Source organism: Engystomops pustulosus, chromosome 3, assembly GCF_040894005.1.
Source record: "Engystomops pustulosus chromosome 3, aEngPut4.maternal, whole genome shotgun sequence".
In the NCBI taxonomy this organism is placed as follows: domain Eukaryota; kingdom Metazoa; phylum Chordata; class Amphibia; order Anura; family Leptodactylidae; genus Engystomops; species Engystomops pustulosus.
Window position 1 is genome coordinate 52267740 of NC_092413.1, and position 21785 is coordinate 52289524.

The 21785-nt window shown below is 45.9% G+C and overlaps 1 protein-coding gene across 4 annotated transcripts in view; it reads left to right on the forward strand.

Annotated features, from left to right (window-relative positions):
* Positions 1-3014: 3014 nt before the first annotated feature.
* Positions 3015-21785, forward strand: part of FEZ2 (fasciculation and elongation protein zeta 2) — a 44097-nt gene continuing 25326 nt past the window's right edge. For 2 of the 4 annotated variants that reach the window (XM_072140760.1, XM_072140761.1), the window contains exons 1-3: positions 3015-3539; positions 15194-15302; positions 20698-20814. In XM_072140760.1, the coding sequence (XP_071996861.1) occupies positions 3202-3539; positions 15194-15302; positions 20698-20814 (564 nt within the window). In that variant the 5' untranslated portion in view covers positions 3015-3201. The remainder of the gene's footprint in view (positions 3540-15193; positions 15303-20697; positions 20815-21785) is intronic. The other 2 variants (XM_072140759.1, XM_072140762.1) reach the window with 2 other exon arrangements.

Consider the following 21785-nt stretch of genomic DNA (forward strand, 5'->3'; position numbering starts at 1 on the left):
TTACTTCTGGTATATACAGCTACAGAGAACAAAGGAGAAATCCCCATCACCACGCCTTATGTTCCTCATTGTCCCTACATCTTTGTTCCCTGGCAGTGTTATCCTGCTGCCGCCCCTAACAATCTCCCCAAATACTGTAAGGCTGCGCTCACACCTTTGTCTTGCATTTAAACAAAACCAGGTGCTCGTTACCCATCACTTTGCATCACACAGTCCCCCCAGTAAATAATGTGCCTCACACAGTCCCCCCAGTAATGTGCCCACACAGTCCCCCCAGTAATGTGCCCACACAGCCCCCCAGGAAATAATGTGCCTCACACAGTCCCCCCAGTAATGTGCCCACACAGCCCCCCAGTAAGTAATGTGCCTCACACACAGCCCCCCAGTAAATAATGTGCCTCACACACAGCCCCCCAGTAAGTAATGTGCCTCACACAGTCCCCCCCCAGGAAATAATGTGCCCCACACAGCCCCCCAGGAAATAATGTGCCTCACACAGTCCCCCCAGTAATGTGCCCACACAGCCCCCCAGTAAGTAATGTGCCTCACACACAGCCCCCCAGTAAATAATGTGCCTCACACACAGCCCCCCAGTAAGTAATGTGCCTCACACAGTCCCCCCCAGGAAATAATGTGCCCCACACAGCCCCCCAGGAAATAATGTGCCTCACACACAGCCCCCCAGAAAATAATGTGCCTCACACACAGCCCCCCAGTAAATAATGTGCATCACACACAGCCCCCCAGGAAATAATGTGCCTCACACAGTCCCCCAGTAAGTAATGTGCCTCACACACAGCCCCCCAGGAAATAATGTGCCTCACACAATCCCCCCAGTAAATAATGTGCCCCACAATGTTCTCCCCCTTCCCTAGTCCCTATCATGTTTCTCACCTCACAGATGCAGCTCTCTCTCTCTCTTTCTGTGCGCTGCTTTCACCTGCAGGTCATGTGATCATGACATCATCACAGGTCCTTCGGCCTCTGGAACTCCCGGAGGCTAGGTCCTTGCAGGGGAAAGCAGCGCCTGCACTCGTTCTCATCACAATCTGAGGACACAGATCGTGATGAGAACGAGACGGAAGGAATCTCCCGGGCAGCGGGGCAGATGATCTGCTGACCCGAGGAGATTCGGGGGCACTGGCCAAAAGATCCGGGGCACGAGCCCCGGATCTTTTGACCTAGCCGCGCCCCTGCACTCCTCCATACATTGTGGCTCCCTCCTCCATACATTGTGCTCCCTCTCCTCCTCCATACATTGTGCCCCCCTTCCTCCATACATTGTGCTCCCCATTACTCCACCTCCATAAATTGTGGCCCTTTCCTCCATACATTCTGGCTCCCTCCTCCATACATTGTGGCCCCCTCCTCCATACATTGTGGCTCTCCTCCATACATTGTGGCTCCCTCCTCCATACATTGTGCCCCCACTCCTCCTCCTCCTCCATACATTGTGGCTTCATCCTTCATACAGTGTGTCCCCACTCCTCCTCCTCTATACATAGTGCCCCTCCTCTTTAATACATTGTGCCACACTCCTCCTCCATACATTGTGGCCCTCCTAAATACCTGGTAACTCCCCTCCTTCATAGTAAATCACCTTTCCCTGTGGTGTACTGCTTCTGGTCAACAACCCTCCCCCCCGTATTTTGGGGACTGTCATCTTCCTGAAAAAAATAAGTTCTTTTCTGGTGCCACTTTCATTTCCATTACCTTTCAATAGGGTTGAGGTCTAAATGGTAACTGAGCCTTGGCAATCCTGTCATTCTTTAGAATACTTTGGTAAACAGAGGAGTTCATATCAACTGAATAACTGCAAGGGGCCGAGCACTAGTGCCTACAAAACAAGACCCGATCATCTGCCCATCTTCAGCATTCATACTAGTACTGATACGCTGAGTTTTCATCATATGTGCTAATGTGCATTAGAGCCAACAATCTCCTCTCTGGTCTCATCTGTCCAAAGGACACTGTTCCAGAAGTTTTGTGGTTTGTTCAGATACAACTTTGTAATTTTAACCCCTTCACGACTACACTTCCTATTTGACCATGTCCCGTACAGAAAGGACGTTCATAAAAGTCATGATAGTGGCCATATCCCCTGAACCCTAGCATGTAGAAACAATTAAAAAAAAAAAAAAAAAAAAACTTTAATTGGGAAAAATTACAAAAAACACACATTTGTAGTCAATTATCTGCAAATTTTATAAAGAACCTACATGTTTTATCCCATGAAACTGCTAGCACCCTCGGATAATGAAATATCCTATCTGGAATTCCCTCTTTTATGTGAAATCTCACCCGTTTACCTATAAAAAATAAGAATTATCCCAAAGCCAGGCAGTCAAACCTCTCACATGAGATGGGTGAAATAGTAGTTGCAGCGGTAGTGTCACTTCAAAAGCCCCCATCTGTTCCACAGTACCTACAAACATGTGTAATGGCCCGCAGGACGGTCGTTACTAAACATGAGCCTAAGCCTGGGTGCAGCATGATATGCCCATGACTATAGGGTTAATAGATGTATGTTATTGTTCTAAATTGCAACATTTGTAACCCTTTCTGCAATCCCAGTCTGGCGGCTCCGATAGACCCGCATAGCGTGGAGGTGGCGTAGTCACAATAATAATCATATTTTCTCACATTGCACAAGAAACTGCAATTATTTCAGTGCCTCGTTGCCAGAAAACCGCCGTACTAATAAATGTCCCCGTGTTTTGTAAAGGAAAATGTTAACACAATATAATGAGGTAAATCTCATCGCTTGTTGTACTGCGTTTCAAAATGCAATATGTGTGAATGCACCCCGAGAATCCTGGCGCAGAATGAGTGAGCACCACACGCTCCATATCAGTGAGTTTCTCACTACTGTAGTAAATGAGGACACTACCCCTAACCCCTCCCCCCTCCGCACGTCACATGACTTCTCGCAGTTGTAGAATTGTAAACACTGGTTACGTATTGCCAAAAACTAAAATGGCCGGCGGCGCGTCCTCCTACCGTGTCACGTGACAGTGGCCCCTCCCCCGTTCCTCTTCATTCAAGGCTTAGATCCCGCAAGGACGTCAAGTATGAGGCTCCCAGTGTAATCACTGGCTGCTGGGACGTGTATGCGCAGAGGGAGTCCAGCGGAGAAGAGACCAAGCCTCTGCAGCCAGGGGGCCCCCTATAGCGCGACAGCCCGGGACCCCCGGCACGGACATGGCGGCGCCGCTCGCACAGTTCGATGAGGACTGGCAGGACTTCTATGAGTTCCGTCCTCCCTCCTCTTCTCCCGGGACGAAGAACCGACTGGATAACGTGAACTCCAACTCCCCCCGAGCTACTCCCCCTGACAGCGGCCTGAACTCCCTGGAGGACCTCTCCGAGCTGGACAACAACTTCTCTGGGGACATCATGGGAGGCTTCAAGTCCATGGAGGATCTGGTCAACGACTTTGACGAGAAGCTCACGGCGTGTTTCCACAACTACAGCACCGACACCGGACACATAGCTCCGGTCCGGCCCATCACCGAGGAGGGCGTCATGAAGGAGGACGAGTGAGTGTGCCCGCAGGGAGTAGTAGTGTGCCCATGTCGGGGAGGAGTAGTGTGTGCCCATGGCTAGGGGGGGGGGAAGGGTAGTAGTGTGCCCATGGCTAGGGGGGGGGTAGTAGTGTGCCCATGTCGGGGAGGAGTAGTGTGTGCCCATGTCGGGGAGGAGTAGTGTGTGCCCATGTCGGGGAGGAGTAGTGTGTGCCCATGGCTAGGGGGGGGGGGTAGTAGTGTGCCTATGGCTAGGGGGGGGGGGTAGTAGTGTGGCTAGGGGGGGGGGGGTAGTAGTGTGGCTAGGGGGGGGGGGTAGTAGTGTGCCCATGGCTAGGGGGGGGTAGTAGTGTGCCCATGGCTAGGGGGGGGGGGGTAGTAGTGTGCCTAGGGGGGGGGGGTAGTAGTGTGCCCATGGCTAGGGGGGGGTAGTAGTGTGCCCATGGCTAGGGGGGGGTAGTAGTGTGCCCATGGCTAGGGGGGGGTAGTAGTGTGCCCATGGCTAGGGGGGGGTAGTAGTGTGCCCATGGCTAGGGGGGGGTAGTAGTGTGCCCATGGCTAGGGGGGGGGGGGTAGTAGTGTGCCCATGGCTAGGGGGGGGGGTAGTAGTGTGCCCATGGCTAGGGGGGGGGGTAGTAGTGTGCCCATGGCTAGGGGGGGGTAGTAGTGTGCCCATGGCTAGGGGGGGGGGTAGTAGTGTGCCCATGGCTAGGGGGGGGGGGGTAGTAGTGTGCCCATGGCTAGGGGGGGGGTAGTAGTGTGCCCATGGCTAGGGGGGGGGTAGTAGTGTGCCCATGGCTAGGGGGGGGGTAGTAGTGTGCCCATGGCTAGGGGGGGGGGTAGTAGTGTGCCCATGGCTAGGGGGGGTGGTAGTAGTGTGCCCATGTTGGGGAGGAGTAGTGTGTGCCCATGGCTAGGGGGGGGGGAAGGGTAGTAGTGTGCCCATGGCTAGGGGGGGGGGTAGTAGTGTGCCCATGTCGGGGAGGAGTAGTGTGTGCCCATGTCGGGGAGGAGTAGTGTGTGCCCATGTCGGGGAGGAGTAGTGTGTGCCTATGGCTAGGGGGGGGGGGTAGTAGTGTGCCTATGGCTAGGGGGGGGGGGTAGTAGTGTGGCTAGGGGGGGGGGGGTAGTAGTGTGGCTAGGGGGGGGGGTAGTAGTGTGCCCATGGCTAGGGGGGGGGTAGTAGTGTGCCCATGGCTAGGGGGGGGTAGTAGTGTGCCCATGGCTAGGGGGGGGGTAGTAGTGTGCCCATGGCTAGGGGGGGGGTAGTAGTGTGCCCATGGCTAGGGGGGGGGGTAGTAGTGTGCCCATGGCTAGGGGGGGGGTAGTAGTGTGCCCATGGCTAGGGGGGGGGTAGTAGTGTGCCCATGGCTAGGGGGGGGGTAGTAGTGTGCCCATGGCTAGGGGGGGGGTAGTAGTGTGCCCATGGCTAGGGGGGGGGGTAGTAGTGTGCCCATGGCTAGGGGGGGGGGGGGTAGTAGTGTGCCCATGGCTAGGGGGGGGTGGTAGTAGTGTGCCCATGGCTAGGGGGGGGGGTAGTAGTGTGCCCATGGCTAGGGGGGGGGGTAGTAGTGTGCCCATGGCTAGGGGGGGGGTAGTAGTGTGCCCATGGCTAGGGGGGGGGGTAGTAGTAGTGTGCCCATGGCTAGGGGGGGGGGGGTAGTAGTGTGCCCATGGCTAGGGGGGGTATATAATATTGTTTGCATCTTGTGTGTGATGCGTAGATGAGGGTATGCTCCCGCGCCAAGGAGAATTGAAAATTACTGCCCGGATAGAAATACAAGTCGGCAATAGGTAACAAAACCCCAAAAAAAAAAGAATTTGTGTGCTCACTGTTTCTCATAGATGAACAACTTTGCCAACCTTCTTGTGGTAACTTGGACAGTGGTTTCTTATTTGCATAAGTTCCCCAAAATGCAGTGCTCAGCTCCCTGAGACGATGAAAGATTGTAGCAGAACGGTCACCACTGTAACTTACCGTACATATGCCAAGGGAGGGAGGGGGCTGTGCAGGGCATCAAATATACAAGAAAATCCGCCCGTTTCGGGTTTACTTGAGCTAAACCGCCCACCATCTTATCTTACTGATACTATGGTTTGCCGGTAATCCATGTTACTGGTTCTAACGCTAACCAGCAGGACCAGGACCAGAACCTGCGTCTCAGCCACTGGAATCCTTGTCCATAAACCAGTCATAGAGCTGGACTTACCAGGGATAATATAGAGCAAGAAAGTGATGTAATGGAAGAGAACCGTAAGCATCTAATATTGATCGTACAGAACTCCCTCCATTTACCATCCATTCCCATTGAGTTGTATCTACATACGATTCCTTCTTTGATGCTTCAGTATTTACAATAATGCATCTCCCATGTTATATATTACATCTCTATCAGACTCAGCGACTGACGACAAAACCCCAAAATCTTCATTTTGCCAGATTACTAGGCCAATAACTTCTTCATACCTCAGTACACAGAGCGGTGTAAGGTGTCATTTTTTTTTTTTTTTCTTTGCAGAACAAGATAACTGTGTCATTGCTACCGTTTTGATCACTTTTTATTTGAATCAAAATAGCAAAAAAAGTGCAGTTTCAGACATTTGGGGGATATTCTCTCAATACAGGGGTCACCACTGGGAATAATCGTTTTTATAGTTTGATGGGATCAGGCATTGTGGGCCTAACATATTTATGTTTATTTTTTTATATCCGTTCTAAGGGTATGAGGGTGATATTGAGCTTTTAGGTTTATATCTTTTCTTGCTGTATTTTTAGACCTAGTGTTTAAGTTCACTAGAGGGTCTAAAAATACAGTAAAAAATGTGTAATCTGTAATTATAGAGATATGGAGATTTTCCTATTGATCCATAAGTGTTGCATCAGCACACTATTTAAATATGATGCAGAATGACATCCCTGGAATCCCGCATAGACTCCCCGTCACAGCAATCAATCCGACCCAAGGTGGTGGCACGTAAATCATTTGCAATGGTAGACACCTGTGCCAGTAGTCATGTAGTCTAGATAATGACATGTGTAAGGGAAAGCCCCTATGCAGGTGTGAACAGGACTTTACAGTCTTACATATAATAAAAGTTCCGACTTACATACAAATTCAACTTAAGAACAAACCTTCAGACCCTATCTTGTATGTAACCCGGGGACTGCCTGTACCTTAACTGCGTGCCAATATATAAATAATGACTGGTACCCAAGAGCTTACAGTTTAATATACAGCAAATGACTTGCTTCTAGGAATCAGTCTTATATGTAGTGAATAAATATTACTGTATACTGGTTCATAGGAGTTCAGAGTTTATAGGAGTTAGTATAGGAGTATGCAGTCATTTCCCTGATCAGTCTAGGCTAATATGTAGTGACAGCCTTGTTTTTGGCAAATCAGTGCCAAAATTATCCCTCACAGCAAGAAACACTACAGATCTCTTCTGCTCAGATTATTTGGAGGTAAAATGGTTAGGACTTCACTATTTAGGCCCAAAATATATAGTGTATGACAAAGACCCCACTGCACCAGCAGGCACACCCCCTTCACATGCCTCTATGCCAAGTGGGTCAAAAAGGGAAAGATTGGCTTGCCCTTATAACCCGTGGTGTACACATGATATGGTTGTTTGGGCGCTTCATCAGCTGAATGCAGAATGGAGAAGCAGCTGCAGGGATACAGAGCTGACAGTTTGGAGATGTACATGCACCTTCTGTGGGTCTAGGGAAGGGGGACAGATTGAAGCCATACATATTCTTAACAAATATGGTTATTCAATTTTACTTTTTGATTAAAGCATAACTGTAAAACTATAGTGATTTTTACCAAATTATTATATGTGATTCCCTCTTTAAAACAAACTGAACAATGTCAACTTTGTGCTGCTCGTCCCTTTCTTTCCAAAGTTATGGCATTTTCTGTAAGTGTTTAATAAAAAATTTTCTCACTGGAGGTGAAGTGGGTGGAGACTAATGTGTGTCTGCCTACGCTCTGAAGCTGAGGCCAGTTAGCTTGCCCACAGATCCCACAATGCCTTCTGTTCTCTCACAAAGTATAACAAAAGGATGTATATGGTGACAGCCTGGCAGCTTCCATCACATGGAGGATCAGGGAACATGTAATGAGTGGTAGAAATTATCAATAAATGAAGTCTATGCCCGTGCTGTGTACACACTAAGAGTTAATAGCTTATCTGCACAGAGCTGCCGGTAACAAGGTGTAGGAGGGCTTGTAGATGGGTTACCCATTGAAAATACCTCCATCTACAGTGAAATTGAGACAATCAAGGAGCGATTACTTAAATAATACAACACAATTTTTCTTCAGTGAAAAAAAACGTGTTGGAGGGGAGCACCATAAGGCTTATTGACAGAGTTCTGTAGAATCACAGACTGGGATGGAGGAACTAATAGGAAATGGGGAGATTTTGTACCTCACTACTCTGAGCAGGAGACATCTGTATCCACTGAATTGCACACATCCAGCTCTGGTTCATTCACTGTCACATGACCTCCTACTCTGTGAGCAGGGAGAAGCCATTGAGAAACAAAGTGTAACCAAACTACGGACTCCTGTGCTTTTCAGCACATGGAGAGGAAGCATAGAAGTAACAAAGATAATAGGCAAAGTTGTTTTACATCCCAAGAGCTATGATTTAAAGAAAAAAAACATTACAGTTATTCTTTAAAAGTTAAATTCTTGCATAATGCTAAATATTGCTTATAGTCTATAACAGTTAGAATTGTGGCTTCTGAAGGACATGTATTTGTCCATCTAGGCCAGGGAAGTAAGATTTCTCCTTATGAAGACTTTGCCAATGAATGCCGCCTTCCTGGTGTGTGAAGACTTAGAGCCATTGATGCTCCACTGGGGTATTCTGGTAAATATGCAAATATATTTTCCAGGATGGGACAATCTCTGTCATATAAATGTTCTGCCGTAGTTGTGCGGTCTATATCAGATGCTTATATTCTTTCCTGGTTAGTGCAGTGCTGCTTGTCATTACTAATAAACGTGTTGTGTGTAGTAGTAGTTGGTGTGTATACCATGCAGGCGTCTCTCGTGGTTGGTGCATCGCTGCTGCAGATGCTGTGTGCTGCTCCCATTGATTATTCCTCTTCTGTGATTCTAGTTGTGGTGATGCTGGGAATTGCGGTCACATTGATTTTGCCTTGGGGAGATGCATGACCTTTTCATATCATACAGTGTGCTAGTAATGTGGGGTGTACTATAAAGCACATCATATGTACAAAGTATGCACCCAATGCACAGTTATCAGCAAGCTCCTGCTGCACTGTGTGAATATCACTAAGCCCCCACAATGGACGAGTGGAAAAGGCAGAAGGTCACTATGTAGAAAGTAGTGTAACAATGGAATAAACGTTTAGCACATCACCTCACAGCTTAGACCAGTGATGGCGAACCTTTTAGAGGCCGAGTGCCCAAAATGCAACCCAAACCCTTCTGACTTGAAGTGAAGTGCCAACACAAAAATTTAACTAGAATAACAAGGTTTTAATTGAGAAAACGAGCCATAGAGAGACGCCCCCCCCATATACGTAATATAGTATAAAATGCATAAAGCTTGTCGCCATGTAGTATAAAATGCATACAGAATGTCGCCATGTGGTATAAAATGCATACAGAATGCCGCCATGTGGTATAAAATGCATACAGAATGCCGCCATGTGGTATAAAATGCATACAGAATGCCGCCATGTGGTATAAAATGCATACAGAATGCCGCCATGTGGTATAAAATGCATACAGAATGCCGCCATGTGGTATAAAATGCATACAGAATGCCGCCATGTGGTATAAAATGCATACAGAATGCCGCCATGTGGTATAAAATGCATACAGAATGCCGCCATGTGGTATAAAATGCATACAGAATGCCGCCATGTGGTATAAAATGCATACAGAATGCCGCCATGTGGTATAAAATGCATACAGAATGCCGCCATGTGGTATAAAATGCATACAGAATGCCGCCATGTGGTATAAAATGCATACAGAATGCCGCCATGTGGTATAAAATGCATACAGAATGCCGCCATGTGGTATAAAATGCATACAGAATGCCGCCATGTGGTATAAAATGCATACAGAATGCCGCCATGTGGTATAAAATGCATACAGAATGCCGCCATGTGGTATAAAATGCATACAGAATGCCGCCATGTGGTATAAAATGCATACAGAATGCCGCCATGTGGTATAAAATGCATACAGAATGCCGCCATGTGGTATAAAATGCATACAGAATGCCGCCATGTGGTATAAAATGCATACAGAATGCCGCCATGTGGTATAAAATGCATACAGAATGCCGCCATGTGGTATAAAATGCATACAGAATGCCGCCATGTGGTATAAAATGCATACAGAATGCCGCCATGTGGTATAAAATGCATACAGAATGCCGCCATGTGGTATAAAATGCATACAGAATATATACACATTCCATTCATGTACACATTCATATACACATTCCATTCATGTACACATTCATGTACACATTCCATTCATGTACACATTCCATTCATGTACACATTCCATTCATGTACACATTCCATTCATGTACACATTCCATTCATGTACACATTCCATTCATGTACACATTCCATTCATGTACACATTCCATTCATGTACACATTCCATTCATGTACACATTCCATTCATGTACACATTCCATTCATGTACACATTCCATTCATGTACACATTCCATTCATGTACACATTCCATTCATGTACACATTCCATTCATGTACACATTCCATTCATGTACACATTCCATTCATGTACACATTCCATTCATGTACACATTCCATTCATGTACACATTCCATTCATGTACACATTCCATTCATGTACACATTCCATTCATGTACACATTCCATTCATGTACACATTCCATTCATGTACACATTCATGTACACATTCCATTCATGTACACATTCATGTACACATTCCATTCATGTACACATTCATGTACACATTCCATTCATGTACACATTCATGTACACATTCCATTCATGTACACATTCATGTACACATTCCATTCATGTACACATTCATGTACACATTCCATTCATGTACACATTCATGTACACATTCCATTCATGTACACATTCATGTACACATATAAACTTACTTTATTTTCTTTTATTCTACAGGAAGGTTCTCCAGGAATGCATGCAGGTTACGCTGTATGCATTCTCCACTCCCACCTGGAGCGGAGGAGAGGGGGGGCCACGGAGCGGAGGAGAGGGGGGGCCACGGAGCGGAGGAGAGGGGGGGCCACGGAGCGGAGGAGAGGGGGGGCCACGGAGCGGAGGAGAGGGGGGGCCACGGAGCGGAGGAGAGGGGGGGCCACGGAGCGGAGGAGAGGGGGGGCCACGGAGCGGAGGAGAGGGGGGGCCACGGAGCGGAGGAGAGGGGGGGCCACGGAGCGGAGGAGAGGGGGGGCCACGGAGCGGAGGAGAGGGGGGGGCCACGGAGCGGAGGAGAGGGGGGGGCCACGGAGCGGAGGAGAGGGGGGGGCCACGGAGCGGAGGAGAGGGGGGGGCCACGGAGCGGAGGAGAGGGGGGGCCACGGAGCGGAGGAGAGGGGGGGCCACGGAGCGGAGGAGAGGGGGGGCCACGGAGCGGAGGAGAGGGGGGGCCACGGAGCGGAGGAGAGGGGGGGCCACGGAGCGGAGGAGAGGGGGGGCCACGGAGCGGAGGAGAGGGGGGGCCACGGAACGGGACAGAGGGAGCAAAGTAGAGCGGACAGGGAGAGAGCGGAGCGGCCCGGGATAATTAATGCGCATGCGCGGTTTCTATGGGAGCGACTGAAACTTTCAGCGCTTCCCAAGTTACCGCGCATGCGCAAAAACTTTGCGGTTCTGTCTATGGAGCGGCGCGTAGTTCCGCCGCTCGCATAGACCAAATTTTTGCGGGCAGAGGCTTACTGGCGACGGTACGCGTGCCAACAGAAACGGCTTTGCGTGCCGTCTGTGGCACGCGTGCCATAGGTTCGCCATCGCTGGCTTAGACCCTCAGTAATTATTTTACTATTTTATCATTTTGTTCAGTAAATACCGTATTTTGGAAAACTGTTGTTTTGCATATAAATCTCTGCATTTTGAGATTCTAATAAACTATGTGGCTTTGTTTTCCCTGCTAATAGTGGATTGGTGTCTAAATGCCCGTTGTAGGTCCTTTATGCAACTTCATTGTCAGTCAGGAACAGAACTGATTACATAGAATGAAGTGCGGACGACATCACCACAGTGCACCAAATGCATAGTTATCTGTATACTCTGCACAGTGTGAATATACCCTTACAGGGTCATAAACAAGTGTCAATATGCTGCAAGTTGTGTAACTATGGAATAAACAGTTGGTGCATCATCTCACAGACCCTCAGTTATTATCTTCTTTCACTAGGAACATGATAGCAGATCCGTTAAAATGATCAATTGATTTCATTAAACTTTTTAATGGCTTCAGTTGGTGTCTGCCTGCATCACTTCCGTTATTGTTATGGTTACGGAAGATAAAAACCGCAGGTGTGAACAAGGCCTTAATGAATCAAAGTACAGCAGTTTATGGCTGATGTGTGTAAAGGTTTATGTCTTTATTTATAGGAGTTACCAGAGCAGATGTGAACTTTGGTTCATAGAGATAAGTTTCTATTTGCTCCTCGGTGAGGGGTGGATTATGATTAGGTTCTTAAAACTACACTGAAAAACTGCACGTGTTGAGGTTTTTCCAGCAGCAGATTACTAATCACAGCAAATCTGAAAATAAACCGTATAAATATTCACTTAATGCATAGCACTTGCCGCATAATAATAATTCCTTTATTTGGATAGCGCACACACACAGATTAGGCAGTGCCGCACAGAGCTTGCCAAATTGGTCCCTGTCCCCAATGGGGCTCACAATCTAATCAACCTACCAATATGTTTTGGAGTATGGGAGGAAACTGGAGGACCTGGAGGCATGGTGATTTCAAAAATGCCTGTGTTGTGTATCTTAATATTTCATTGCTTTTTATAAGTTTCATTAGTACTGCCCAACCCCCTGCCAGCAGTGGGTGGTGAGTCCAGGGGGGCAGTTCAAATGGTACAAGTCATCATCACCTTAAAGGGGTATTCCCATCTGGGCATTTACATTTAATTGAATTAATTTGCCAAATGTAAACATTTCTTCAATTGGATGTTATTAAAAATTCTTTCCTGTGTGAAGATAATTTTCTATAAATGTCATGTTGTCCCTTAGAAATGAGATGGCTTCCTCGGATACGACCACCCCACACTCTGGCAGACATGCGCTATTGAGTACTGCCTGACTTCCTGGATTCAGCAATCATTACCACAGGACGGCTGTGGGACCTGCAGTAACTCCCGGACATTTCCAGCGGAGGTGGCCGTATCTGAGGAAGCTATCTGGTTTCTAAGGGACAACATGACTACATTTATGAGAAATTATCTTCACACAGGAACATTCTTTTAATAACATCCAATTGAAGAAATGTTTACATGTGGCAAATGAATTCAATTAAATGTAAATGCCCAGATGGGAATACCCCTTTTAATGCCTCCCTCTTCTTCACTCAATGCTCTCCCCTTCCTCAGCCTCTCCCCTGCTCCTCTCATGCTTACATCCACTCTCCGCTGCAAACCAATTCTCATTTCAACTGGCACCCCACCTGGGACTCACTACACACTGCTGGCAGGGAGCCAGGTAATGTTGAAGAAACTATTAAAAAGCACTGGAACTAGGAATTTTTGAAAATCAATATGCCAGAGGCTTTTGTCATTTAAAAATGATCTTTCGGATGACAGGTTCCCCTTTGAGGTTGTGGGGTAGTTATTTCTAACTAGTGTCACTATAGTCTTCCAGCATCTATAAGTTTACTCTGGTTTCCGCATGTATGGGACTTCCCAGACGACTACTTGGAGATTAGAAACCCTTTTTTTGTTTGGTCATAATGGAGCTTTGTGCCTGTGAGGTGGAGAAGTGATGACATGGGGACGGCACAAAGGCCACTCCATCCTGCAGTGGGATGGAAGAAATTAGCAGAGAAAGAGGCCTAATTAAGATTCTGCCGACTCCAAGCGTCAAACCCAGGCAGACCCCTTGTAAGGTGACGATATATTTCATGTTATGAATTGGACACTGAGAGTGGGTTAACCCCTTGTTCCCCAGCCTGTATCAGGAGCTCCAAGCTGCAGCACCACATTTGTCAGTGTTGCTGAGTGCCATCTGTTGGCTGCAATAGAGATCTTTCCCTGCATTGCAGAACTCGGCAAGTTGTTTGCTACGATCAACCCCACCGCTGCCCCTTGTTCCGCTTCTGCATAGACCTATAGATACCGGTTATGCTTATATATTTCTATTCACTTTGCAGTGGATCCTGAAATCTCACATGGACAGGGGGGTATGTTTAATGAGGGAATCTGTATTGCTGTAATTTATTGTACTTTTATCAGATTCTCACGATGGTGCATAGCCATGCACATTTCCCAGACAAAAGACAGGCGAGATGTGAACCGAGCCTGAGCACACAAGCTCATCAAAATGTATTCTGGCCTATGATCTTTTAAAGCCGTTAAAGGGATTGTACAACTTATTTAACACAAAGGTGTACTAATTCAGTTTTGTGATTAAGTAAAATAAACTTCCCTCCTTTCCGGAGGTGGTCATCCACCTGTAGCACTTTCCGCTCAATGGCTACAGCTACAACCTGGAACGGCAGGCATATGGAATAAGGGGAAAGTGAAAGTTTACTTATTATACAGCATGTTTATTTTCCCATTGGCTGCAGTGGGTGTAAGAATAAGAAGCTACACCCTTTCTGATTTGGGCTGTAGTGGATCCTGCACTGCCAACATGACCCTTTGGTTGTAGAGCACTTGCTCCATCATGTCCACTTATGCGACAAGTGGATACTTGTAGTTATTGTAGTGGGACTTGGCCTTTATATAAGGCTTTGACAATGTATACCTTCACATGTGGGGTACATGTAGGTTGATCATTATGGATTTGGTATCTTGCGTGTTTATTGCTTTTACAGGCTTGAGAACCTGTCATCAAGAACAGGCACAATACTTACTTACACCTCCCTGCACTGTGCCTTTGTTGAAAAGCGCAGTACCGGCGTACTGTATTAAATGCCCCTGTCTAAGTTAGCCCTGTGGCTTGGCTTTTTCAAATTCAGTTGGGTGAGAAGACTGGAATTTCTCACTCAATTCTCACTCCAAAATACACTATGCAGTCACTGAGACACTGAGGTTTCAGTCAAAAGAAGGGGGCGTGGTTCACTGGCACGAGAAAACTTGACTCTTCTTTTCAGAAGTTGACTCCTCTCTACTCATTTGCAAATCAGAAAAAATGCCTGTAAATAAGGTACAGTCCCTCGGCGGCAGATAATTTTAGGTGATTTGGAAAGAACTTTTAACCCTTTATCAGCATGTATTGGTGGTGTGAGGGAGTCCTCTTTAATATGGAATTTAAACTTTTGGCTGAAATTTGCTGTTGTCATCTGTACAAGAACAAAAGCTCCACATTGTCATCCCTGGGATTGCAGTGAGTGGGCAATGCCGTGCAGAGTCAGATGTGTGGGGTTTCCTCTATTATTTGGGATTGTAGTGACCTTTTATTTTCATTTTAGGATTTGGAACGCTTTAACTGACAACTATGGCAATGTGATGCCTGTGGACTGGAAGACGTCTCACACCAGAGCCTTGCACCTACCAACGCTTAACCTTTTGGAAAAAGCGGTGAGCCCTTCATGCATCATTCCTGTGTTGTGTCTCGCTGTACCTTCATCCAGTTGTGCGCTAGGGACGGTAGATAACCTCTAGATCGCTGGGTTGATCTTGCAGTGTACATTTTGGTAAATTTATAGGTAATTGAATGTTCAGTGTTTTCATACAAGTAGTTTTTTTCCTTTTCATATACTGAATAATTTCTAGAATTGCTTGTCCGGCAGTGGTAATAACGGGCAAGGGGATACCGGTGTGGAGTGCCAGGTCATGTTTGGAGTGCAGAAGTACATAGTTCATCAAAAATTATATGCAGCCAAAGAAAACTGTGCAGGATATAACTAATCATCTCTGCTGTATATTACTGTAGATGTCAATTCTGGTTCAATCCACATTATGATCCCCATATTACGTGCCCAGGGGGCAGTCCATCCATGTTCTATGCTCTTAGTACTATGAGCAGGTTGCTCCACAGCAGATCTTCCTCCACACTCTTAATGGTGATTCTAGAGGTCATTTAGGGAGCTACTTGTGATTATGTATCTGACCCATACAACATCAATTAAGTCAATAGGGCACATCTCACATGACTCTTCCCACCCCTGTGACTCTTTACAAGACACATAAATGGAACAAAGTTCTTTTTCAGCATGACTCTAAATTTCTGAGTATAGCAGGACATTGTTATCTGTTAGTCCTGGAGAAAAGCTTGGCGGGGTTTATGGTCCTTGTTCCCTGTAGCAGAAAGGGAAGTGACTGCTATTCTGACCGCAGTGTGGTAGATCTGCTCCCTGTGACTAGATGGATGAGCTTCTGGCTGCTCTCTGGTACATTTCATAATGGTGATATCATAGGATTACTCAGCATGTAGTCACTATCTGACTAACACATGAAACCCTACAGTAACATTGTTCATTTTCTGCCTTAGTAGGAACTGGACGGGACTGGAGAGAGATGGAAAATTGTAGTGTAAAACATTTTTGGGGAGAAAAAACCTGATCAGTATATCCTTGTCATCTTAGAGAATGCACCATCAGAAAATTTAACAACCATTTGCAGTAATGCAGTTTGCAGCTGCTCAGTGAGTACAGTTGAAACACATGGGTGGAGATTTATCACTGCTTCTACACCAGTTTTCTGTCATAGAACTAATGAAGTAATCGCAAATTCTTGCGCATTTCACAAATTTGTGATTATAAGGCCGCATACATGTGTCCCCCATAGACCGGCAATGGCCACGAGGAGAAATACGGTGGCGCTCCGTGTATGGGGAAAATGATAGGACATGTCCTAGCTTTCCCTGTGTTACAGACCATATGCTGTGCATTGCAATGGAGAGGCGTCACCCCTCCTACTCTCCATCGTAGCTGATGTATGCCCTCCCGGTCCTGGTGGACGTGGCCACTATCATACAGTGGTGCACAATAATCTCCCCTATGGTTTTTATGCACTTCACCCACCTACATTCTAAAATAGATCTGACTATCACTTTTTAACCCCCTCTATGCCACTTTCAGTACTGACCATGGCATACAACAGCTGAGAACCCCATTTGTTTACCCATACAGTTCCCTCCATACAAGTTTTGTGCAGTCCTTGTTTGGGGCATACTTGCTCATGAAAATTAACCTCTTCTTAATGAAGCCTTAAGTCCTAGGTTTACTTATCATCTACATAAGCAGGATGCTGGCTGGTCTTTTTTTCGCATTGTGAACATGGCTATAACCAAATTATTTTGTTAATTTACTATTCAAACACGGGATATTAAGATTTACAATGGATTTTTTTTTTTTAATTGTTGGGACTAGATTCCTAAATTGTACTGTATTATTATCACTATCACTATAATATTATAACTGTATCATTACTTTACTGCCAAAAGTATCTAAAAGACATGTGATTTAAAAAAAAAAAATGTTTCTTCTTTGTTAGTATTTAATTCAATAGGTTCATTGCATATAAATCTGATATGTGAATACCGCCCTTAATATACATATTATACAATGTAGAGCTAATGATGTGTCAGTGTCTAGAACGGTCTGACCTTTAAGAAGAAGTCATCCGTGAAAATGAAGTAACACGTTTCCTCTCCTATCCGTGGGCTGTGAGATGGCACTGCACAGTATAGTGTTGCTCGTATCCCCCTCACGTCCTCCCCAGTCCTACAGTCTATAGGATTAGGCTATAAGATTGTCATGGGTTCTCCTGATGAGGAGAGCTTTTTTTTTTTTTTTAAATCAGGTAACTTTTATTTAAGCATATAAACTTTACAGTCTTAGCATACAGAGATCATAAACACTTTGTGTAGTGTACAGTTAGTTTCAAACATTATACAATACAAAACATGAGGAGAGCTTTAGTTTACATCCTATTTTCTCATATGCGAGTCTATGGTGCTATAAAAAATATAATGAAAACAAACAAGTGTATGTAGTATAATGGATGGTAGATGGCGATAGCATTTGGTCCTGTGTTTCAGAAATTGTACATTTTCAAACATAAAATGAGTGGGAATCACAGTAGACACTTGGGGCCTTTCTTATTGACGCTAAATTGAATTAGTGTAAAAATTGTTATCTAACCGTAAATAGGTCATCCGTTCCCTCTGAATACAGATGTCACCAGAAGCAGTCACAAATATTCCTATTTAGACACACATGGAGAAAGCAATTACTCCTAGTGGAGGTGACCTGTATGTAGCCTGTGTTACCGCCTATTAGACCGGGAGGATTATTATTAAGCATTTCAGAGAGAAACTTCCAGGGAAAATAAATGTCTGCTCGGATCAGTGAGATAAAGCTGATGCATGAGTAGCAGACTGTAAGAATAAATAGGCTATAGTCTTGGTGGTTAGTATTTCTGTCTTATGTCTCTTTAATACGTGTTCTCCCCTCGTTACTGCGGGAGGACTGGTGAAGCCCGGGGAAAAGCTTCAGTCTAGGAAAATTACTTTATGGAAAAAGGGGACAATGCAAATGCAGAATCCAGATTTCCCTGCACTTTTAACTCCTTAAAGGGAACCTACCACCACAAATCTACCTATAAAGGTAGATTGGGTGGTAGGTGGATCAATGGGACGTGAGGATAGCCCTTTTAAGGGCTAATCCTTACGTCCCTGCACTTTTTTAATAACTTTAATTTGGTATTTATTCAAATTTACTTATGCGGCTACCGGGGCGTGGAGTAGCCGCATATGAGATTACACGAGGCGGCTACTCCACGCCCCGGTAGCCATTTTACCCCTCCTACTCACCCATCTTCGGCGCGCAGCTCCGCGTAGCTGCGCGCCCTCGTCCGGCGATCCTGCCGTCTGCGCATGCGCAGAAGAGCAGGCCCGCGCCTGTTTCGGAGTTGTGACCGCGCAGGCGCGGGCCTGCTCTTCTGCGCATGCGCAGACGGCAGGATCGCCGGACGAGGGCGCGCAGCTACGCGGAGCTGCGCGCCGAAGATGGGTGAGTAGGAGGGGTAAAATGGCTACCGGGGCGTGGAGTAGCCGCCTCGTGTAATCTCATATGCGGCTACTCCACGCCCCGGTAGCCGCATAAGTAAATTTGAATAAATACCAAATTAAAGTTATTAAAAAAGTGCAGGGACGTGAGGATTAGCCCTTAAAAGGGCTATCCTCACGTCCCATTGATCCACCTACCACCCAATCTACCTTTATAGGTAGATTTGTGGTGGTAGGTGCCCTTTAAGATAAAATAATAATAATAATTCTTTCTGAGAAAATCTCAATTTATGCTGAGAATGAAGGGGCTGCAGTTTGAGCTCCTTAATAAAGTTTCTCCTGCTGTGTGGTGTCCCTTCCCACCCAGGTATGTAGAAAGCTGCACCTCTTGTTCCTTCTTCAAATTGTTGATAATCTAAAAATTCTTAGCAATATCATTATCACTGAGGCTGGATCACAAACTGTAACAGTGAAGATGCTGCAGTTCATCCAGGAAAGATGAAGAGTGCTTACTTCATATTTCTGCATGATGCCAGGACTCCTGTCCAGTCCATGGGATTGGACCAGCACATGGGTCCATTTCCATGGACCAAGAACGTACTTGAACAGCCGGCATTAATGAGATGGAAATGAATTTAAAGTAGAACTAAACCTGTAAACTGTTTAATGAGATATTTATTTATTTATTTTTTTTAATAGTTCATTAAGTAAAGCAGATTTTTGCTTTTCCTCCTGCAGTGTACCGTACAGTCGCCATGAAAAGTAGAAAATGCCATGTTCTCTCCCCCCCCCCCCCCCCTCTCCAACCGGGACCTGCACGTAGCATACGTGTATGTGAGAGGGGTGTTAAACCGACATGTGATCTATCAAAATTAGCAGTACACGGGCCCCCAACTTAAAGGACATCTATCAATAGATCAAGGATAATAAAGCAAGCTCCCTGACATACTGGTGTGTGGGGTAGGATCTGCTCTTGTTTTAGCTTCTTATGCCCTTTAAAAAAAAAAAAAAAGGCTTTTACAATTATGCAAATGAGCCTGAGGGGCTCGGGGCTCCAGGCTCCATAGGAGTTAATTTTTTATTTTTTTTTCCTTAAAAACAAGGGCATAAGAAACTAAAAGAACAGTAGATCGTGCCATAGGGGGCACATACCATTATGTCTGTATGTTTGGTTTACAATCCTTAATCTGGTGACAGATGCCCTTTTAAAGGGGTTTTCCCACAAAGGCAAGTTAGGCCCCATCACTGCTGAGACCCACTGCAGATCGCAAGAACGAGGGGTCTCACCGACCTCATGCTGGTCCTCAGACTATTGGAGCAGACGGCCGTGCATGACCATTTTGCTCCATTAATCTCTATGGAGCTGACGGTGATCGCCAAGCGCAGCTGTCTTCTCCACTACTCTTATAGAGCGACAAGCAGTCGGTCAGACCCCTTGTTCTCGTGATCTGCGGGGGTCTTGGCACTGAGACCCCCACTGTTCAGCAAGTTAGGCCCTGTACCGTGGAAAGGGCCTAATTTACCTTCGTGGGAAAACCCCTTTAAGGACATCCGACTTACAGACGGACCTCTCTGCCCACTGTCTTGTTTGAAAAGATCCTCCAAACGTCGTCTTCACATCTCCAGTGCAGTCGATGAATGATGACTTGTGCCGGGTCAGTTCCAGCCATAGGCCTTTGACCCGGCGCAGACAGATGTGTCATCGCTCACTGCCTGTGCTGCAGCCACAATCACAAGTGTGGGGACGGGACCGCAATACCGAGAAGCATATAGAGGAGCCAGCACCAGGAGTGTCGCATCATTATACAGGCTGTCAGTCAAGCACTGGGGGGGGGGGGGGGGGTGGCTGTGCCTCCCACCCATCATATTCAGCAGTCTAGCTTATACATAATATATTTTGTTCTGGGTGGTTAATAATGTTTATAAATATTAAGCTGACTGATGGAATATTCTGTCTTTCAGGTGGACAATAATTTAAACCTGGATTTATCTGACGATGAGGAGCTGAGGGAACAGCTAGATATGCATTCAATAATCGTGTCTTGTATAAATGACGAGCCTCTTTTCACAGCCGAGCAGGTAAATAATGCCTTTTTACCTCATGAAGATGACTTTATTCCATAAAACTGTTCAAAAGGTTTCTTTTGTTTACTGATATCCAAACCAGGGTAGCAAAAAGATTTCCTTTTTTTATTTTCTTGAATCTTTACAACACACTTTGTTTTTTTTTGTTTTTTTTTTTTCATTACATAACATTCTTTGTGTGTGCCCATAAATGTATTCTGTGAAATGGATAACAAAATAACACATTCTCTAATTCACTGTTATTAACAAAAATACAGAATTTCTCAGATATAATTCCAATCTGTCTCTATCAGTCCAGGTGTACGAAATTTTGGTTCTCCTGTGATCCGACCATTAATCTTCTGACTTTAGGGTCGGGCAGGACAGATTTTTCTCATGAATAGATTCTCCTGTCTCACACTACAATATCTCTGCATCTTCCCCTTCCCCTGCATTTCAAGACAAGCTCAAACACACAGACACTCACAGGCACCTCCTGCTGGCTGGCAAACAATAGGGTGAGGAGACGAAATCTACAAGCTACAGGAAAAATTAGATCTTTATATCGGGGAAGGAGGTACAGCAGAGGTGTGTGTGTGTTAGCAGAGCGTCGTATTTACATGGACACCTTGGTGATATAACAACATATATGATCTGTAAGTTAAGAGTGACGCCCTCAACATTGACAGCAACTAAACACTGTTGATGATCGCTCCCACTCCTGTTGATTGCAGTCTGTGGAAGAATCTGTATCCCAATGCTTCAACACGGGGTTACTTTGCTACGTTCTGTTTAACCCCTTACCGCATTTGGATGTTCCTGAACATCCTGTTGTGGGAGGGGGAATATCTTCCTCATCGGGGCACAACAATTGGTTGCCAAGACAGCCTAGAGTTTGTCAAATTACAGTTACACTGCAAAATCCTTGGAGTCATCACACACCCTAGGGTTCGAGTACCTAAGGGGCCTAAATAAAAGTTAAACAA